The 19139-nt window shown below is 47.5% G+C and overlaps 1 protein-coding gene across 2 annotated transcripts in view; it reads left to right on the plus strand.

The window, feature by feature from the left end:
* The window catches only part of LOC119170225 (uncharacterized), an 80067-nt gene that overhangs the window by 49395 nt on the left and 11533 nt on the right, over positions 1–19139 (plus strand). For both annotated transcript variants that reach the window (XM_037421340.2, XM_037421324.2), the window contains exon 4: positions 7271–7354. In XM_037421340.2, the coding sequence (XP_037277237.2) occupies positions 7271–7354 (84 nt within the window). The remainder of the gene's footprint in view (positions 1–7270; positions 7355–19139) is intronic.

A 19139-nucleotide genomic window follows, 5' to 3' on the forward strand; every position in this document is an offset into this window, starting at 1 on the left:
GCGCGCGCCGAAAGATCGTCACGACGTGGCGACGCAAGCTCCTACCACCCACGCGTACTTTGCTTCACGGAGAGAAGGGGGTGGACGTATAGTCACTGGACGCTCATTCGCACGCCCTTATTTTGTGGTGGGGAAAATTGCACGTCTTGGCTGGCTTTTGGCTTTCACCGGAACGATTGTGCTGTCCTTACCAAGCGTGCAAATGTCACTGCAATCGTTGAACAGTCTTCGTTTGCGAAACGCGCGCTCTTTTTAGACACAGCGAAGTTGCAACTGAGACTGTTATACGCATTCATCTGTACGTGTGAGTAGGTTTCGTGCGTTATTTGCGAGTTAGAAACATGGAGCTTGTTTTGATCGGCTTGCAATTCTGCGCGTGAACTACCAAAATGTTGCCATCGAGTTCATCGTTTCGACTTTGCGCCAACGCTATGACATTCTTAGATACGAAGAAGCTCTTTGACTAGCTTCTGTAACGCTGTACTTTGGTCTGCACCACTCCACTCACTGCAGATGTTCGAGCAGTGCGAAGTTGCTTATGCCCTCATAGCAGCGCCAGGGGACTTTCCTTTCCCTCGCCTGCTGCGCGCTTCCCGCGTGTCAGCTCTGCCAGTTCTCTTTCAAGTTTCAAGTTTCAAGTTTTATTATTTCCAAAAACAAGGTACGAATCCTCAGATATACAGATGAGGGTCCCAGACCCAGAGAATTTAGTGGGACCCTCGGTTTGTCAATACAAATCGACGGTAAACTACCCTTACCTTCCCAACACCCATGCCTTTCACTCACCTTTGATTCTTTTCTTACCTTCTTCCCCCTTCACCCCCAAGTGTCGCGGTTGTGGTGTCCTCGCCTGAGAGACAGCTAATGCGTCACTTAACCCCACTGTTCACCCTCCTTCAATTCAAGAATCTATTATCGCACTCGCTTCACCCTCTACAGCGCTCGCAATGTCCGAACCCACTTTTCAAGTGGGGCATCATCATTCGGCGCCGTGCACTGCGCCGTGCTCCCGACAAGGCTACAAAAATTAGGTGCCTTTCTCCTCTTCTGACCGCTACCACCACCATCATCTCACCCGCGCCACCTGTCCCCATCTGTCGGCGAGAAGGCGCGAGCCGGTGGGTGCGCGCTATGCGCGTGCCTCGTAAATCTCGCGGCGCCAACAATGTGGATGGCGTGCCGCGGCTTGCCGTGGGATCGCGCCGATGGGCAGGACACAGACGCCGCACGCTTCCCGCTGGTGTGCGCATACCATTCCTGGCTGTCGCCGGCATTGCGAGCATTAAAAAAGCTGAGTGGGTTTTCGAATTGTGGCGTAAACATTGACGAAGTGCCTCTCAGGGAAGCCAAACGAAAGCGCCGACAGTGGGAGACCAGTGACATTGACGAGGTGCGAGTCAGAAATACAAATCACGTTCGAGGATACAAGCGGTGGACAGGTAACACTCAAGAGACGCAAGCCAACCAAGCCGAGCACAAGCGTTTTTAACGCGTCCCGCCTTCCGTGCCTTTGCGTTTTATACTTTCGTTTACTCGAGTAAACGCTTCTCCTATTTTCGCTTCAAACCATTGTACCGGTACCCACGTCGACGCCAGTTTCAACTGGGTCAACGCTATGTGCACCGCAGCTGCTTCGCATTTCATCAGGATTCCCTTCAGGGTGATGGGGCACAGCTTGTTATGAAGGCGAAGCATTTCTGAGCGAATTTAGGTAACCTTTAGCGTATCTATCTATCTATCTATCTATCTATCTATCTATCTATCTATCTATCTATCTATCTATCTATCTATCTATCTATTTATCTATCTATCTATCTATCTATCTATCTATCTATCTATCTATCTATCTATCTATCTAGCCACCTACAACTTTTAGCTCTCGTGGCCATTGCAATTATCGTATTTATACCAAAATTGGTATTACATTACGTGAATGACTGACGAAGGTACATGACTGATACCAACACAATAATCATGATGAGCGTGTGATGTAAGAACATGACTGCATACCACGCTCATAGACTGGTCGCGGCGGCTTCACTAGCTCCATATGTAGCAAATTTGGTATCACGTAACACGAACAGACGACGAGGGTATATGACACCTCAAACTTGATAATCGTGATATGCGGGTGATATAAAACATGACCGCATTTACGGTCACAGTGTCCTCGAACCTGTTTTGCTAGCTCTTCAGAAACTAAGTTAGATATTACGTGACGTGAACGGTCATCGAAAGTAAGTTACTCGTTAAAATGGGACAATATTAACAGCATGTCATGTAAAACATCACTACACGCGACACTCATAGCGCGTTCGTGGCCATTTCGCTAGCTCCACATATACCAAACTTGGCATCACGTGACTCCAATGCACGACGAAGGCCAATGACACGTGGAAACATGATAATCATGACATGCATGCCTTGTGAAACATGACTACACGCTAGGCTCTTGGACCGTGCTCGGTTGTTTTGCTAGCGTTACATACACCAAATTTGGTATCACGGGATGTAAACAGACGAAGAAGGTAAATCACACGTCCAAACATGATAATCATGATGTGCGTGTTATGTAAAACATGACTACGTGCTACTTTCATGGTGCACTCGCGGCTGTATCACTAACTTCACATATGCCAAGTTTGGTATCACGTGACGTGAACAGATTACAAAGATAATGACACGTCCACACATGATAATCATGACACACGTGTCATGCGAAACATGACTACAGATTACGCTCATATCGCGCTCGCGGCCGTTTTGCTAGCTCTACATATATCAAATTTGGTAACACGTGCCGTCAATAGACGACGAAAGTAAACGACACGTCCAGACGTGATAATCTTGACATGCGTGTCATGTAAATATGACCACATGCTACGCTCATGGAATGTTCGCGGCCGTTTCACAGCTCCACATATATTCAATTTAGTATCACGTGAGGTGAATAGACGAAGAACTTAAATGACACGGCCAAGCAGAATACTCACGACTTGAAAGTCATGTACGGCATAATTTATGTCCGCCTTGTAACGTTGGGCTGATTTTAAAGAGCCCCGCCGCAGTGGCCTAGTGGCTAAGGTACTCGGCTGCTGACCCGCCGGTCACAGGATCAAATCCCTGTTGTGGCGGCTGCATTTTTGATGGAGGTGAAAAGGCCATATGCCCGTGTGCTTGGATTTGGGTGCACGTTAAAGAACCCCAGGTGGTCGAAATATCTGGACTTCTGCACTACGGCGTCTCTCATATTCATATGGTGGTTTGGACGGTAAATCTCACATATCAATCATATCAATGCTTATAAAGAGACATGATAATCTTCCTCATTCGTGCTTCGCACATCAGTGATTCTCCCTGTACGTGGGATCTGCCAGTACCTTTCTCATTGTCTCAACGGCAATTGATCCTTGACTAATCATTATTGTAGCAAATTCTATCGCAACAAGATCTGATCATATCCATTCCTCAATCCGAAATGGATTCTTCAAATTGAAATTATACTGTACATTCATCTCTTGGTCATATCTACTGAGCACTAACGGGAAGAAATTGCTCCAACTCAAATGACGCAGTAGTTGCAAACGTAAATAAAAAACGTTATTTTATGATTATAATAAACAGGTTTTATCGGCGTAAACGCCATGTTTGCCCAAACATTGCCTGTAGAAAGCATTCAATGGAGAACCGTGATGAATGATTCAATTTGACAAAATTTATTCTTGATTTAGGGACATAATAAGAAGCGTTATACATAGGTCTCTAATATATATGGTATAAAATGATAATAATCCTATGTGTAGAATTGTCTAGAATGAGATCTGAAATTGCTAATGAACTGTCAGAACGTGGAAAAGTACGATTTCCCCCGAAAGCAATGACCCCAAATCGCTGGAGGCAAGCGTTTTCTAATGCTAAACCTTCAGCATCAGCCCGTTTTCAGAACGATCGCGTCGGAAGGTCTTGTAACAAAACATGGAGCGTGTTGACGTCTATAATAAATGACACATTCGCCGCATGGGTGAAGCAATATATGTAATAGCGACAAATCGCAGTGTTATACGATGTACTTACTCATGGCAGCTAAGTCTTTTGAATCCAATCTTGCGTAAATATTAACAGCGCTAGCGTAAATCCATGCCGCCGTTCCAAGAAGAGCACTGTTTTTTTTTTGGTCTCTTTGGGTTAACAGCACAGCAGGTACAAGAGTTTACAAGCAGTTGTTTGATGCATGCGCGCCAGCGATTAAGGACCGGAACCTTGAGGTATAGCTTCACCGCTGCAGTTTGAGCATGAAACGCCCCCTCCCTTATCACTACCCTCTGCGTTTCTTTATGCTCCCTAAAGGTGAGTTGGGCTATAAGTTATCATCCAACTTATTTAACGTTTACATTACTCTGCCTTTACTGGTCCTATAACTACTGCTTGTAAGCCCCGAGAGGATCACATGGTTCGAAAAGCTGGAAATAGACAACAAAAGCAGCATAATATTCAATTCGAATGCAAGCATTGCACCGGCAGCACGGCCAAACTAATTGTATTTGGCACAAGTACCAACAAAACTCTCCGAGAAGCATAAATTCAGTCAAACTTGGATGCAAATGTTAGCTTCGCAATACGCGTATGTTTTCAGCGCGAGCTCCCCGTATTTATTCGCACAGCGCCAGCACGCGGCAGCAGTAAGCGAAAACGAAACACGAACTTGAGGGCCTGCAAAAAGCGTTCATCCACGCACTCTTCAACAGTGGAAAAGGTATGGTGCCTCTGCGGAAGGCCTTGAAGGTGCAATGATTTGGCGTCAAGCCCCAGGATACCCTCTTCCCCAGACAGGGCTAAATTACCAAAACTAACGTAGGATAGGGACACTTAAGCAGCTATAATACAGTTGAAACTCTCAATCACGAAGTTTTTTCCTCAACAATCGTAGGCATGGGCTGGGTTTCTCTTCAGGGAAGGGGGTGAGTTTTATTCGGAGCGCCCCACTCCCTTTTATTTGAATGTATATGGCTGACTGAGCGCTCACACGCTCACCTGAGGCTCTGTGCCACCCCTTCCTGTGAAATCAATATGTGGGGCTTATATTGTGTCCCTCTCCTTGATTAGAGCACATTGATGCCCCCTTCCCCAAGTGCGGCCTGTCGTGCGCACGCCTATGACAACAGTTAAATTTGGCGCCGCTGGTGAACGTCCACAGAATTCTATGTACTTGACCTTTCTCGATGCTACAGTGACATTAAAAAGCTCTCCTACAGCAACGGCAATTTTATGTACTGATTCACATGGTTGTTTTTTTCAACCCTGAGGCAGTTCAAGACACATGAGTTCGCAAATGTAAGTACCGCTCATTCCACAACATAACCACATACATGATTCGCGAACAAGCATTGGTGGGACCATAGCTGTTTATATTCAACAGCATAATAATGATAGAATCAAGACTTCTTTTATTCACTGATAACACAGATATTATAGTGGCTCCGTTTCCAATTACATCGGCGCATGAAGTTTGAAATAATTAAACACATAAAAGTGTCGTCATGCCAACAGACAATCTGTAGCCTGTCTATCTTCTTGCTGCCGCGCAGCTTTCATCGTGCGTGCTAAGATCTATCTTGCTTTGCTTACGCGCAGTATTGCACACATTTCAGAAATATACTGCCCTTTAATAAAAAGCACGTTTCTGAAACGTGAACAGACTTGTCAGGAGAAAGCGAAAAATGTAATAAAGACAAGCGGCTTCATGTTAAGCTCTCGGTGCTTTTGATAACGCTAGCACTTTCTTCGTTGCCACCATGACAACGAACCTATTCAATGTTCCTTTTAAGCTGCGAGGCAGGGACATCATTATCATCACCGTTATCTCGGGCCGTCACGCTCAAAAGAGCGTGAAACAGAGCGCAATCATAGACTTTCAAAAATAATTTTTGTGTTGTGAGGGTAAGGTTGCGTGTCTGAATTCGTGAGAGTTTTGTGACAACAAAATTCACACGAGAACGAACAAAAATGACATTCACGGTGGTTTTGTTATTCAGGGGTTCGCCTGTGTTGCGCGACAAAACCATAGAATTGACACTCTGTGCCACATCGTGTGAATTGCTTAGTGGGTTGTTGGTTCAAAGGACTCCTGATAACGAAAGCTTTGTTTCCGACTTTTTACAGAAATTTGTGAATATGCGTCTGCTAGTCCTAAAATGAATCGTTCATGCTCTGGCGCATCGTATATTTATAGGCAGCGTCGTTAACTTAGAGCCATTTTACGTCATTTTAACAATTTTATAGCAAATGTCTGCCAGAATACTATATGAAACTGGCACCTCGCCGCAGGAAAGGTCTTGTGCATACGTGTGTTTAAGATTTCGTCACGCTAAAACGACCCGTTTTCTAATGGGGGGTGCCGTACGGGGTGAAAAACAGAACTATATGGATTATTTGCCCACGTCACCTGAAAAAAGAAAGGCTTTGGCTGCGTAAGCAGACCAAAACTACCCTGAGAGCCACCCGACCACAAAAGCGAGCGGGGCGCCGAGCAGAAGTCCACGCCGGGAGCCAGTCGGGGTATTGTGAGCGCCCCACAAATGATCTTTGACGTTGACAATTATTCGTGAAACACCACGCGGGTTGTCTATCGACGCGAAACCAGAGAAGATTGCGATTGGTGTTGATAACTCAGATGAGCCCCCACACTTACTCTAGGACTAAGTTACTGTATCTTTTATCGGCAACGCTCATCGGTGAAAATCGGTCAGAAGTGCCTCCGCATGCATTTCTCAAACAAAACAAGCATTTCGTGTTTCTAAATACGGTGTCAGGGGTATTTTAAATCAACCAGTTCATTAAAAAGTGCTCAGCCATACTAACAATCTTCTGTACCAGCATCAAAGCATCAATTAAGTGCCCATTAAAAACGTCTGCATATATGCTTCACAGTTTTTAGTCGGTACATTGCTACTTGTGAAAAATGGTAAGTAATAGCGTGTACTACGAAAAGCAACCTCAGTAGGCAGATAGAATACGTTAAATGGGCAGACCTCAAGTGCACAAACATCACAACATTGTGTAGATTTCCACCTATCAAAGAAGCACCACCAGCAGATGAGAAGACGAGGAGAGCAGGGCCCTAAACTCTATGGTGGTCCATTCCTAAATCTGACGCCTAAGTGCCCACTTCACTTCTGTTTGTTTGTGGACTGCACTCATACATCATTGCCTATAAGAGTATTGTTACGTTGTGTGAGTGACCGTAAACTCAGGGCTATTTCTGGCATTTCAGATCATGGACATCCGTTCTTAGCCACTCTACCTTTCTTTGTTGACAATACCTGCTTTGTACTTGCAAGTGGCAACTTCGGAGGCCGTAAGTTCACTTTTACGAATCATTTATCTCTAATAAAATCCGAGCTTTGAGGTCCCGAAAGCATGACATTGTTACAAGTGTGATGGGTTTATTTACAGTGAAAGGCCAGCGCTTGACCCGACGTGCTGGTCACGTGGCTAAGGTACTCGGCTGCTGACACGCAGGTCACGGGATCGAATCCCGGTTGTGGTGGCTGCGTTTTCAAGGAAGGCGAAAATGTTGTAGGCCTGTGTGCTCAGATGTGGGTGTACGTTAAAGAAACCCAGGTGGTTTAAATTTCTGGAGACCTCCAATACGGCGTCTCTTATATTAATGTGGTGGTTTTGGGACGTTAAACCCCGCATATCAAGGCCAGCACTCAACCGACACTGCAGAATATCCATTACTCGAGACTGTCTTTCTTCCTCTTTTTTCGCGCACTTTGAGTTCGCGTTGCATTTTCCTCCAGGCAAGACGATGCTCACCGAGCGAGTTGAAGCGATTGCTTGTGGTAGGGCTTCGAATGAGCAATATGCACGATTCGCGTCTTACGCGAACGCTGGTTCTGAGTAGTGATTTTCGAAACGACGTAAGTGACGTCACTCAAGCTCTAAGTATTCACGAATGGTCTGGAGTACTTGCAAAGAAGCTTCTGGCATAGTCCCCTTTTTCGAACAGGCGTCCAAAGCCAGACAAAATCACCTATAGGCAAAGTCAAAGGCGAATCTTTTGCGTCATAACGGTCTTTCGCGTGAGCCTGGGTGGAGTCGAGTAAGCAGGATTCAAAAAGTTCGGAGCCGAACAACTCGACAAGCTTCTTAGGCACGACAAAACGTCTGCACGACACTGGCGTTTTCGCTCGTCGAAAAAGCAAGAATGGTGTCGAGAAAATTTTGGGGATAACGGGCATAGAGAAGAAAGACAGATGTATAGAATGTGACCTCATGTTTCGCGGTATTAAAGGCGTATGCCATCATCATCATCATCATCAGCGTCATTATCATCATCAACAGCCTGACTACGTCCATTGCAGGACAAAGGCCTCTGTCATTGTTACAAGCTGCCACTCTAGCGTCGCCAGCGCGAAGTCGGCGACGGGAATGACAGCAGGTTGGTTCGTTCCGTACGCAAGCAGAGACAGTGAAGAGATCGGAGACGTGGGAAAACAAAACAAACTTTACTCTAGTGATATCGCAGCAACACGGGATCTAATACAACACTTCAGTACAACTAACAAAATGCATCGACACTTGATACAACTAAAGAAATATATAACAGAAACAATAAATCAGCTTACGAGAGAGAACTATTACAAACTACACAAACTAACACAACAGAACTACAGAGGAGAAAGTTCGAAGATATAAACAGGTGAAGGCATACGTGTGATGACCGGCAGCGTTGTGTCCCCGACGATCGGATGCGAGAAGTCGAAGAGAGTTCTGGCACGACTGCGATGTCGGCGGTGTTGCAACGCTGGTAACTCCGGGAGGCTAGTGCTTGCAGGTGACTTCGAGCAGGTTGAGCTAACTCGAGGCGAAGTCCCGATGTCTACGTTGCCGACGTTAATATCGCGTCACAACTAGACGAACGGCTAAGTTTAGGTGGCCAGCCGATACAGAGCCACACTAAAAACTTCTAGAAGAGATGCTTGATGATCTGTTTCTACACCATCTTGGTCAGCGACTAGTCTGCCTAGCAGGGCAAAATCCTGCGCTTAAATCCCCCTCGTGTCTCCTCGCTCTCTTCCTTGGGGACAAGAGACCTCTACATGGGTCCAATCATGCGCGTTTAATTGAGGGGAAACTCCGCCCCAAAAATGTTTTGACCCCACCCCTTTTTAATTGAGAGAGGGCCCGCAACTAGCGAGAGTGACAACCTGTCGGGTTGTTGTCATACGGCTTGGCCACCAGAGCGTTTCCCACGCTTTTCTCCGTGGGAACGGTCAACCACTTAGCTCTCAGCCGGGCGTCTTGTAGTCTAATCCTTGTACGGGGTATACCGCGGCCTTCTACGTCCTTGCAGACGTCGCCACGGTTATAAAAGGATTAACTGTCGGCGGCGACGTTCTAAGGAGAGTACCCCCATTTTGCACTTATCGGTTCCCTTTCATGTGCCGCCGTTTCTCATGGTCAGTCGGGGAGTACGGCGCCCGTTAATTGCCGTGACGCGGTGTCGCCGAAAATAGCCGTCCGTGACATTGCCCCCCACTTTCAGAATGTTATTCATATCATTTGTTCGCACGGAGGGGAATTTTTCCGACAACAAGGAACAAAACACCACCAACAAGGGAGGCATGAGGACTGTCCCTCTCATACACAACATAAATAGGCAGAGTGCATCAAAGTAACAACAAAAGGAAAAACAAACAATGGTTAGAGTACCAGCTTCATTTACACGCAACAATATCAATGCGCCATACAAACAAGAAGAGGAAATAGCTGTGTACGGCAGCCATCAATACAGAATACACTGCACGAATGTATACTACGAAATAAAACGGAACAGGTGCGCTCCTCAACTGTAGTGCAATCCTTCAATGTGCATTACAGCAAGTAAAAACAACCAATGCACCAAGCAAAAAGAAAATAACTCAAAATACACTCCTTATACAATGAAATACGTGCATACAAACAGAAAACAACCGACGGAAGAAAAAAAACATGCTCATAGACCTCAAGAACTATATCCGGCTCAAGTAATCGGCTCCCACGTTTTCGCTACCCTTAATATGTGTAACGGTGAACTGGTACTCTTGGAGTAGTAAACTCCATCGAAGTACTCGAGCGTTCAGCTGTTTCGCCTGTTGGATATAACTCAGAGGCTGGTGGTCTGTCTGGACACAAAAATGTACTCCATATAAGTACATGGAGATTTTCTGAATTCCCCATACCAACGCGAGACATTCGCGTTCGATGGTACTATAGGAAGCCTCCCGGGGAAGTAGCTTTCGGCTGGCATAAGCTGTGGGGTGGAGCTTGCCTTCGTGGGCCTGCATGAGCACGGCTCCGAGACTTGTGTCCGATGCGTCCGTTCGAAGTACGAATGGTTGGTGCAAATCTGGTAGCCGTAGTATCGGCTCCGTCGAGACATGTTGTTTGAGACTTCGAAAAGCCTCCTCGTGGGCTGCTGTCCATTTCACCGAGTTAGCTTCGCCCTTCCGAGTTAAATCTGTAAGGGGAGCGCTGACCTCTGCGTAATTCGGGATAAATTCCCGATAGTACCCGGTCAAACCGAGGAAGGCGCGCACTTGTCGTTTGGTTGAAGGACGTGGTGCAGCTTCGATCTTGTCGAGTGTTTTCCCCAGTGGTTGCAATCTGCCCCTGCCAACTCGGTGTCCCAAGAAGTCGATTTCTTCTACCCCAAGTTCGCATTTACTGGGGCGCACTGTAAGCCCGGCCCTCTGTATGCGCTCAAAAAGCAGTCCCAGGGACCTGAGGTGCTCTTCCCATGTCTCGGTGGCTACCAGTACATCATCGTAGTAGTGGTCCACACCGGGTATACCTTCTGCAACCTTCCGCATCAACTTAGCAAATACAGCAGGCGCTGTCTTGATGCCAAATGGCATGAAGCGGAACTGATATAGTCCCGATGTCGTCGAGAAGGCCGTCTTCGCTTTGGACTCTTCGGTCAGCGGGATCTGCCAATAGCCCTTCACGAAGTCGAGCTTCGAGAAATACTTCTTCTTTCCCACTGTAGCAAACACCGCGTCAGTTCTTGTCATAGGTTCGGAGTCGGCCACCAGAACGTTGTTCAGGCGTCGAAAATCGATACACAGTCGATTTGTCCCGTCGGGTTTCTTTACCAAAATGACTGGCGAATTATAAGGGGACTCTGATTTCTCAATGATGCCGAGCTTCTCCATCTCCCGCACCTCTTTCTCTACACCTTCCAGCGTTGCAAAGGGAAGAGGGTATTGTTTCACGTGGACGGGGTTACTCGTGGTGAGTTCGAGGTTGCAGTGGACCCAGTCAGTTTTGCCCGGGACATCCGAGAAAATACGAGCGTGTTCTCTGACAATTCTTTGCAGCTGTCCGATCTGCTGAGCGTCCAGTTTGTCGGAGAGCGTCCCGTCTTCTTCCCCTTCTACTTTCAGCCAGTCAGGGGTTGGAATATTCTCGTCCTCGCTTGATTCCACAACACCAAATGTCACGTTGCACACCTTGGTGGAGGGGCTGTCCCTCTCCTCGTATCTTTTTAGTAAGTTGGCGTGGAAGATTTTTCTGCCGCCAGCCGTGTCTATGACGTTGTCAGCTTCACCTTTCTTTTCCCGGACTTCAAACGGGCCCTTCCATTGCAGCAGCAGCTTGTTCGTGTCGGTTGGAAGTAAAATCAGTACCTTGTCTCCGGGGTTGAAACTCCGCTCCTTCGCCTTTCGATTGTACAGCTTCGTGTACCGTGCTCCGGCTTTTTCCAACTCCTCGTGTGCCAGGCGGCACGTTTCCTCCAAACGGTTCCGAAGGTCAAAGACATGCTGGTACGTCGTCTTAGATTCTTCAGTCAAGTCGGCGTTCGTCCACAACTCCTTCAGTATCGCCAAGGGTCCCCTCACATGGCGGCCGTAGAGAAGCTCGAAGGGTGAAAACCCCATACTGGCCTGCGGAACCTCCCTATAGGCAAAGAGGAGCGGTGCCAGGTAGCGGTCCCAATCTCTCGGTTTTTCGGCGCACATGCGCTTCAACATTAATTTCAAGGTGCCGTTGAATTTTTCCACCAAGCCATTCGCCATGGGGTGATATGGGGTGGTGTGGAGCTGGCGCACGGAAAGGAGCCGCGCTACTTCCTTTATCAGGTCCGATGTGAAGTTCGTGCCACGGTCGCTCAGTACCTCGCGGGGGACGCCAAATCGGGAGAACATCTCGACCAGGGCTTCGGCCACTCGCTCAGTTTCGATACTCGGGAGCGCCACTGCGTCTGGATACCGGGTGGCATAATCCATTAAAGTCAAAATGTATCGGTTCCCATGCTTTGAGGGCGGGTGAATCGGTCCCACTATATCGATCGCCACTCGCTTGAACGGGGTGTCGATTATGGGTGCCCTCCCCAGTGGAACATGTGGTACACGGCCCTTTGGTACGGTGCCCTGACAAATGTCACATGAGGCGACGAACCTTTTTACGTCAGCTGTGATGCCTGGCCAAAAGAACTCCTCCGAGATCCGGTCCTTGGTTTTCTGCGTGCCCAAGTGTCCTGCCATTATACCATCGTGTGCCGTTTTAAGCACAGCTTCTCGGTGGCAGCGCGGAACGACTAATTGGCGTACAAGCCGTCTGTTGGCCTCTGTGTACTGTCGGTACAGCAGTCCCTGTTCTTGTTTGTACTCAATGATTCCCTTCTCATTTCGGCATGTTTGCTTCCTGCCGATCTTCTCAAAACACTGTTTGAGTGTCGCATCTCCCCTCTGCTCGCAGCCATAGTTATCTCCCGGCAATCCCGCCGTGGTCCCAGGCGTACGAAGCTTGGCAAATTTTCCCGGCTGTGCGTGCGCTTGGGAACGGGTTATAGCTGCTGCCACAGGCTCTTCTCTTAACTCCTTTGTCGCGACTGGGTTTTCAGTCTGCTTTCTGGGATCATTAGGAGGTCTTACGCCCTCGATATTGCCCAGAATGAGGTCATACAGTGGATCTTGCAGACATAGTGCTGTCAGATTGCCAGTAAAGTAGGGGGTGTCCACCTCAATCCGTGCTTCGGGCAGCATCCTCGCTGTTCCGTCAACCAAGTAGACGAGTCTGCTTGTACCTGTCAGCTCGTCTTTCTTCACCAACTTCCTCCGCACGATTACTGTGTTGCACCCCGTATCCCGCAACACTGATATGTCTGTGCCTCGGAGGGTCCCTGTGGCCACTGGTAGGTTCTCGGCCAGATTTTTCGGTGGTGTCGCCCTTACGGCGTTGACGACGGGGACGTTTTCGCCATTCCTAAGTTCGACATACCCGTCGCATATGAGATCCTCACGCGTTTCCCTTGGTGCGTAGAGGCAGGATGCCTGGAGGGAGTTATTTGCTCCTGACCGGCAGTCGTTTGCCCTATGTCCTTTTTTCCCACACTTGAAGCAGACGATGGCTACATTAGCGGCAGGTCTGTTGCGACACAAGTGCGGTGGGTGATTCCCACGATTGCAAATATAGCACCTTGGTAGTGGTGAGTGGCTGTTGCCTCCTTTTTCGTATTTCCCCTTTTCGTCCGTTATGGGGCCATCTTTCTTTGTTTTCGCTAGGCTTGCTCCACCCTGAGCTTCCAAAAACTGGTCTCCCAGCTCAAGCATGTCTTCCAGGGATTCCGCCCTCCTTTCTTTCATATATAATGCCAGGTTCGAACCACATCCATGCAAAAACCTCTCTCTAATCAACAATGCTCGGAGGGACTCGAATTCTGTCTCAGTTTTGGACAGCTCAACCCATCTATCGAAGTAATGTCTTAAGCGGGCCGCGTACTGTGTTGCTGTTTCACCCCCTACTGGCCTCTCCTTATTAAACTTGTCTCGGAACCCATCCGCCGTGAAGCGAAAGCGCTTCAGGAGGGCGGTTTTAACCTTGGTGTAGTCCGTTGCATCTGCAGGCGGTAGCCTGCCATAAACACTTAGCGCCTCTCCTGTAAGACATGTCGAAAGCGCCGTCACCCTTTGGCTTTCAGGCCACTTTTGCCTTCTGGCGATGCTCTCAAACCGGCGTATAAACGCATCTAAGTCGTCCCTTCCTTCGTCAAAGGTGACGAGCAGTCTACCTGCGTGTATTCTCAAACTCGGCTCCTCCCCGGTATCACCGTGCTCACTGCTGGATCTGCTCACACTGCTACTCTCATTGAGGCGAATCTTTAATTGCAGTAACTGCACTTCGCGTTCTCCGGCTTCCCTAGCCGCTTCCCTTTCTTTTTCCTTTTCCTCCCGGGCCCGTGCCCGCTCTTCTCTGGCTAACGCCTGCGCCTGTTCCTGCTGCTCCTTCACCCATTGTCTCAGTTCGGCGCCCTCGAGGCCTAACTGTTTACCTTGCGCGATACACTTATCCAAATCTATACACTCCATACTGCAAACTGTCACTATATTTCCACTATAAAAACAGCGCAATCATGTGCAGGATGCAACCGCTTCAACTGTGCGGCTCTATCACCACGCTATCCGCACGGTTCTCGTTCACCCCTCACTGTCTTACTCTTGTACGGAACGTCCTGTCTCGCGGACGCCAGTTTTGTTACAAGCTGCCACTCTAGCGTCGCCAGCGCGAAGTAGGCGACGGGAATGACAGCAGGTTGGTTCGTTCCGTACGCAAGCAGAGACAGTGAAGAGATTGGAGACGTGGGAAAACAAAACAAACTTTACTCTAGTGATATCGCAGCAACACGGGATCTAATACAACACTTCAATACAACTAACAAAATGCATCGACACTTGATACAACTAAAGAAATATATACCAGAAACAATAAATCAGCTTACGAGAGAGAACTATTACAAACTACACAAACTAACACAACAGAACTACAGAGGAGAAAGTTCGAAGATATAAACAGGTGAAGGCATACGTGTGATGACCGGCAGCGTTGTGTCCCCGACGATCGGATGCGAGAAGTCGAAGAGAGTTCTGGCACGACTGCGATGTCGGCGGTGTTGCAACGCTGGTAACTCCGGGAGGCTAGTGCTTGCAGGTGACTTCGAGCAGGTTGAGCTAACTCGAGGCGAAGTCCCGATGTCTACGTTGCCGACGTTAATATCACGTCACAACTAGACGAACGGCTAAGTTTAGGTGGCCAGCCGATACAGAGCCACACTAAAAACTTCTAGAAGAGATGCTTGATGATCTGTTTCTACACCATCTTGGTCAGCGACTAGTCTGCCTAGCAGGGCAAAATCCTGCGCTTAAATCCCCCTCGTGTCTCCTCGCTCTCTTCCTTGGGGACAAGAGACCTCTACATGGGTCCAATCATGCGCGTTTAATTGAGGGGAAACTCCGCCCCAAAAATGTTTTGACCCCACCCCTTTTTAATTGAGAGAGGGCCCGCAACTAGCGAGAGTGACAACCTGTCGGGTTGTTGTCATACGGCTTGGCCACCAGAGCGTTTCCCACGCTTTTCTCCGTGGGAACGGTCAACCACTTAGCTCTCAGCCGGGCGTCTTGTAGTCTAATCCTTGTACGGGGTATACCGCGGCCTTCTACGTCCTTGCAGACGTCGCCACGGTTATAAAAGGATTAACTGTCGGCGGCGACGTTCTAAGGAGAGCACCCCCATTTTGCACTTATCGGTTCCCTTTCATGTGCCGCCGTTTCTCATGGTCAGTCGGGGAGTACGGCGCCCGTTAATTGCCGTGACGCGGTGTCGCCGAAAATAGCCGTCCGTGACAGTCATGTTCCGCCAGTTAACCCGGTCCTGTTCTTCCTGCTGCCAATTTATACCCGCAAACTTTTTAATCTCATCTGCCTACCTAACCTTCTGTCTCCCCTAACACGGTTCCCTTCTCTGGGAATCCAGTTTGTTACCCTTAATGACCAGCGGTTATCCTGTCTATGCGCTACATGCCCGGCCCATGTCCTTTTCCTCTTCTTTATTTCAATTATGATATCTTTAACCCCCGTTTGTTCCCTAATCCACTCTGCTCTCTGCTTGTCTTTTAAGGATACACCTACCATTTTTCTTTTCATTGCTCGCTGCGTCGTCCTCAATTTAAGCTGAACCCTCTTTGTAAGTCTCCACGTTTCTGCTCCGCAGCTAGGTACCGGCAAGATATAGCTGTTATATACCTTCCTCTAGAAGGATAGGGGCAATCAACCTGTCATAATTTGAGAGTGCTTGCCGAATGTGCTCCACCCCATTCTTGTTCTTCTAGTTACTTCAAAGATATAGTCTTTTAGAACTTCAGGTGCACTATTATCTATCTCGAAGCACTGCTCTTTTCCGAGGTTCTTGTGCATTACTTCCATTTTCTGCAGATAAAATTTAAGACCCACCTTTCTGCTCACCTTGTCTAAATCCGTAATCATGAGTTGCAATTCGTCCCCTGAGTTACTCAGCAATGCAATGTCGTTGGCGAAACGCAGGTTACTAAGGTACTCTCCATTAACTCTTATCCCTAACTGTTCCCATTCTAGGCTTCTGAAAACCTCCTGTAAGCACGTGGTAAATAGCACTGGGGAGATTGTGTCCCCCTGCCTTACACCCTTCTTGATTGGTATTCTGTTGCTTTCTTTATGAAGCACTATGGTAACAGTTGATCCCCTGTAGATTTCTTCCAGAATGTTTATATATAGTTCATCTACGCCTTGATTCCGCAGTGTCTGCATGCCGGCTGATATTTCTGCTGAATGAAACGCCTTCTCGTAATCTATGAAGACTATGTATAGTTGTTGGTTATATTCTGAGCATTTCTCTATTACCTGATTGACAGTAAGAATGTGGTAAATTATTGAGTAGCCTGTTCGAAATCCTGCTTGTTACTTTGGTTGATTGAATCCTAATGTTTTATTTACTCTGTAAGCAACTACCTTTATATATAGCTTGTATACTACAGAGAGCAAGCTGATCGGCCTGTAATTCTTCAAGTCCTTGTCACCTCCTTTCTTATGTAATAAGATGATATTAGCGTTCTTTCATCACTGTGGTACACTTACCGCCAGGAGACACCTTGTAAACAGGGTGGCTAGTTTTTCTAACACAATATGTCTTTCATCTTTCAGCATATCTGATGTTGCCTGATCGTCACCAGCAGCTTTGCCTCTTTGCCTGCTCTCCAAAGCTTTTCTGACTTCGTCTATCATTACTGGTGGGGTGTCATCTGAGTTACTGCTATTTCTTATAGTACTAGTGTCATGGTTGTCTCGGCTACTGTACAGATCTCTGTAAATCTCCTTCGCTATTTAAACTATCCTATTCATATTGGTAGTTATTTTGCCTTGTTTGTCCCTTAGTGCATACATCCGATTTTTGTCTATCCCATGTTTTCTCTTCACTGCTTTGACGCTTCCTCCGTTTCTCAGAGCGTGTTCAATTCTCTCCATGTTATATTTTCTTACATCGCCTACCTTACGCCTATTAATCAATTTCGAAAGTTCTGCCAGTTCTATTTTGTCTGTTGTACTTGAGACTTTCATTATTTGACACTTCTTAATTAGATTCTTCCTTTCCTGGAAAAACTTGCCAGTGTCCTGTCTGACTACCCTGCCTCCAACTTCCACTGCACACTCCGTAATGATACTCGACAGATTATTATTCATTGTATCTATGCTAAGGTTGGTTTCCTCACTAAGAGCCGAGTACCTGTTCTGAAGCGAGACTCTGAATTCCTGTACTTTCCCTCTCAGTGCTAGCTCATTGATTGGCTTCTTGCGTATCAGTTTCTGTCGTTCTTTTCTCAAGTCTAGGCGAATTCGAGACCGTACCATTCTAGGGTTACTGCATCGTACCTTGCCAACCACTTCCACACCCTGCACGATTCCTGAGTGTGCACTCATTATAAAGTCTATTTCGTTCTTATTTGCGCCATTAGGGCTCCTTCATGTCCACTTGCGGTTTCCTCATTTTCGGTAGAAGGTATTCAAAATCCGTAAACTATTGCGTTCTGCGAAACCTACAAGTGGCTCGCCTCAGGCGTTTCTAGTACCGATGCCATAATCTCCTACGGCCTGGTCTCCAGCCTGATTTTTTCCTACCTTTGCATTAAAGTCACCCATCACTATAGTATACTGTGTTTTTGCCTTACTCATTGCCGATTCCACGTCTTCATAGAAGCTTTTAACTGAAGTGTCATCATGGGTTGATAAAGGCGCGTAAGCCTGTACCACCTTCATCTAGTATCTCTTATTCAGTTTAATTACGATACCTACCACCCTTTCACCCTTTCATTAATGCTATAGTATTCCTCTATGTTGCCAGCTATGTTTCTGTGAATTAGGAACCCCACTCCCAGTTCTCTTCTGTCTGCCAAGCACCGATAGCAAAGGTCGTACCCATTTTGTAGCCCCGTATATGCCTCATCTGTCCTCCTAACCTCACTGAGCCCTATTATATCCCATTTAACACCCTCTAGCTCCTCAAATAGTACAGCTAGACTTCCTTCACTGGATAAGGTTCTAGCAATAAACGTTGCCAAGTTCAGGTTCCAATGGCGGCCTGTCCGGATCCAGAGATTCTTAGCACCCTCTGCTGCGTTGCAGATCTGACCGCCGCCGTGGTCAGTTGCTTCGCAGCTGCTGAGGACTTAGGGCCGTGAGTTATAACGTATGCATGTGGGAGGCAGTGGGAAGATACTGCACCAGGGTGGCCAGTCCTTCTCTGGTGAGGAAGTGCTTTTCCGGCGGTGGTTACCGGTGAGGCCCCACCCCAGGCATCTTAATGCAGTTCCATCACCGTGCAACTTTTTTATCCGGTTGGGAACTGCGTGGCACCGAGATTTGAACCACAGAATTTTTGCATGCAAGGCGGGTGCTCTATTCACCACGCCATCGCCGCACTCTTTATGCGGTGATGGCGTATTTAAAGAAATGTAATACGGCATCCCAGTTCTTGCGATCCGCTGCGAGGTACATTGAAACATGTTGATGAAGTTACGATTGCTGCGTTCAGTGAGGCCATCGGTCTGAAGGTGGTATGGTGTAGATTGCCGGTACTGGTACCCACAAAACCGAGGCAACTCTTCGACAAAGTCAGCTGTAAACTGCCGGACGTGATCACTTATCACCACGCGAGGAGCCCAGTGACGGAGTATAATTGAGTGCAGAAGAAACCATGAGACATCAGATGATAAGCTGAAGCAACTGCCATCATTTCAGTATACCGCGCCAGGTAGACTACGCACACAATAATTCAGAGGTGACCGGCGG

Source organism: Rhipicephalus microplus, chromosome 3, assembly GCF_043290135.1.
Source record: "Rhipicephalus microplus isolate Deutch F79 chromosome 3, USDA_Rmic, whole genome shotgun sequence".
NCBI lineage: Eukaryota > Metazoa > Arthropoda > Arachnida > Ixodida > Ixodidae > Rhipicephalus > Rhipicephalus microplus.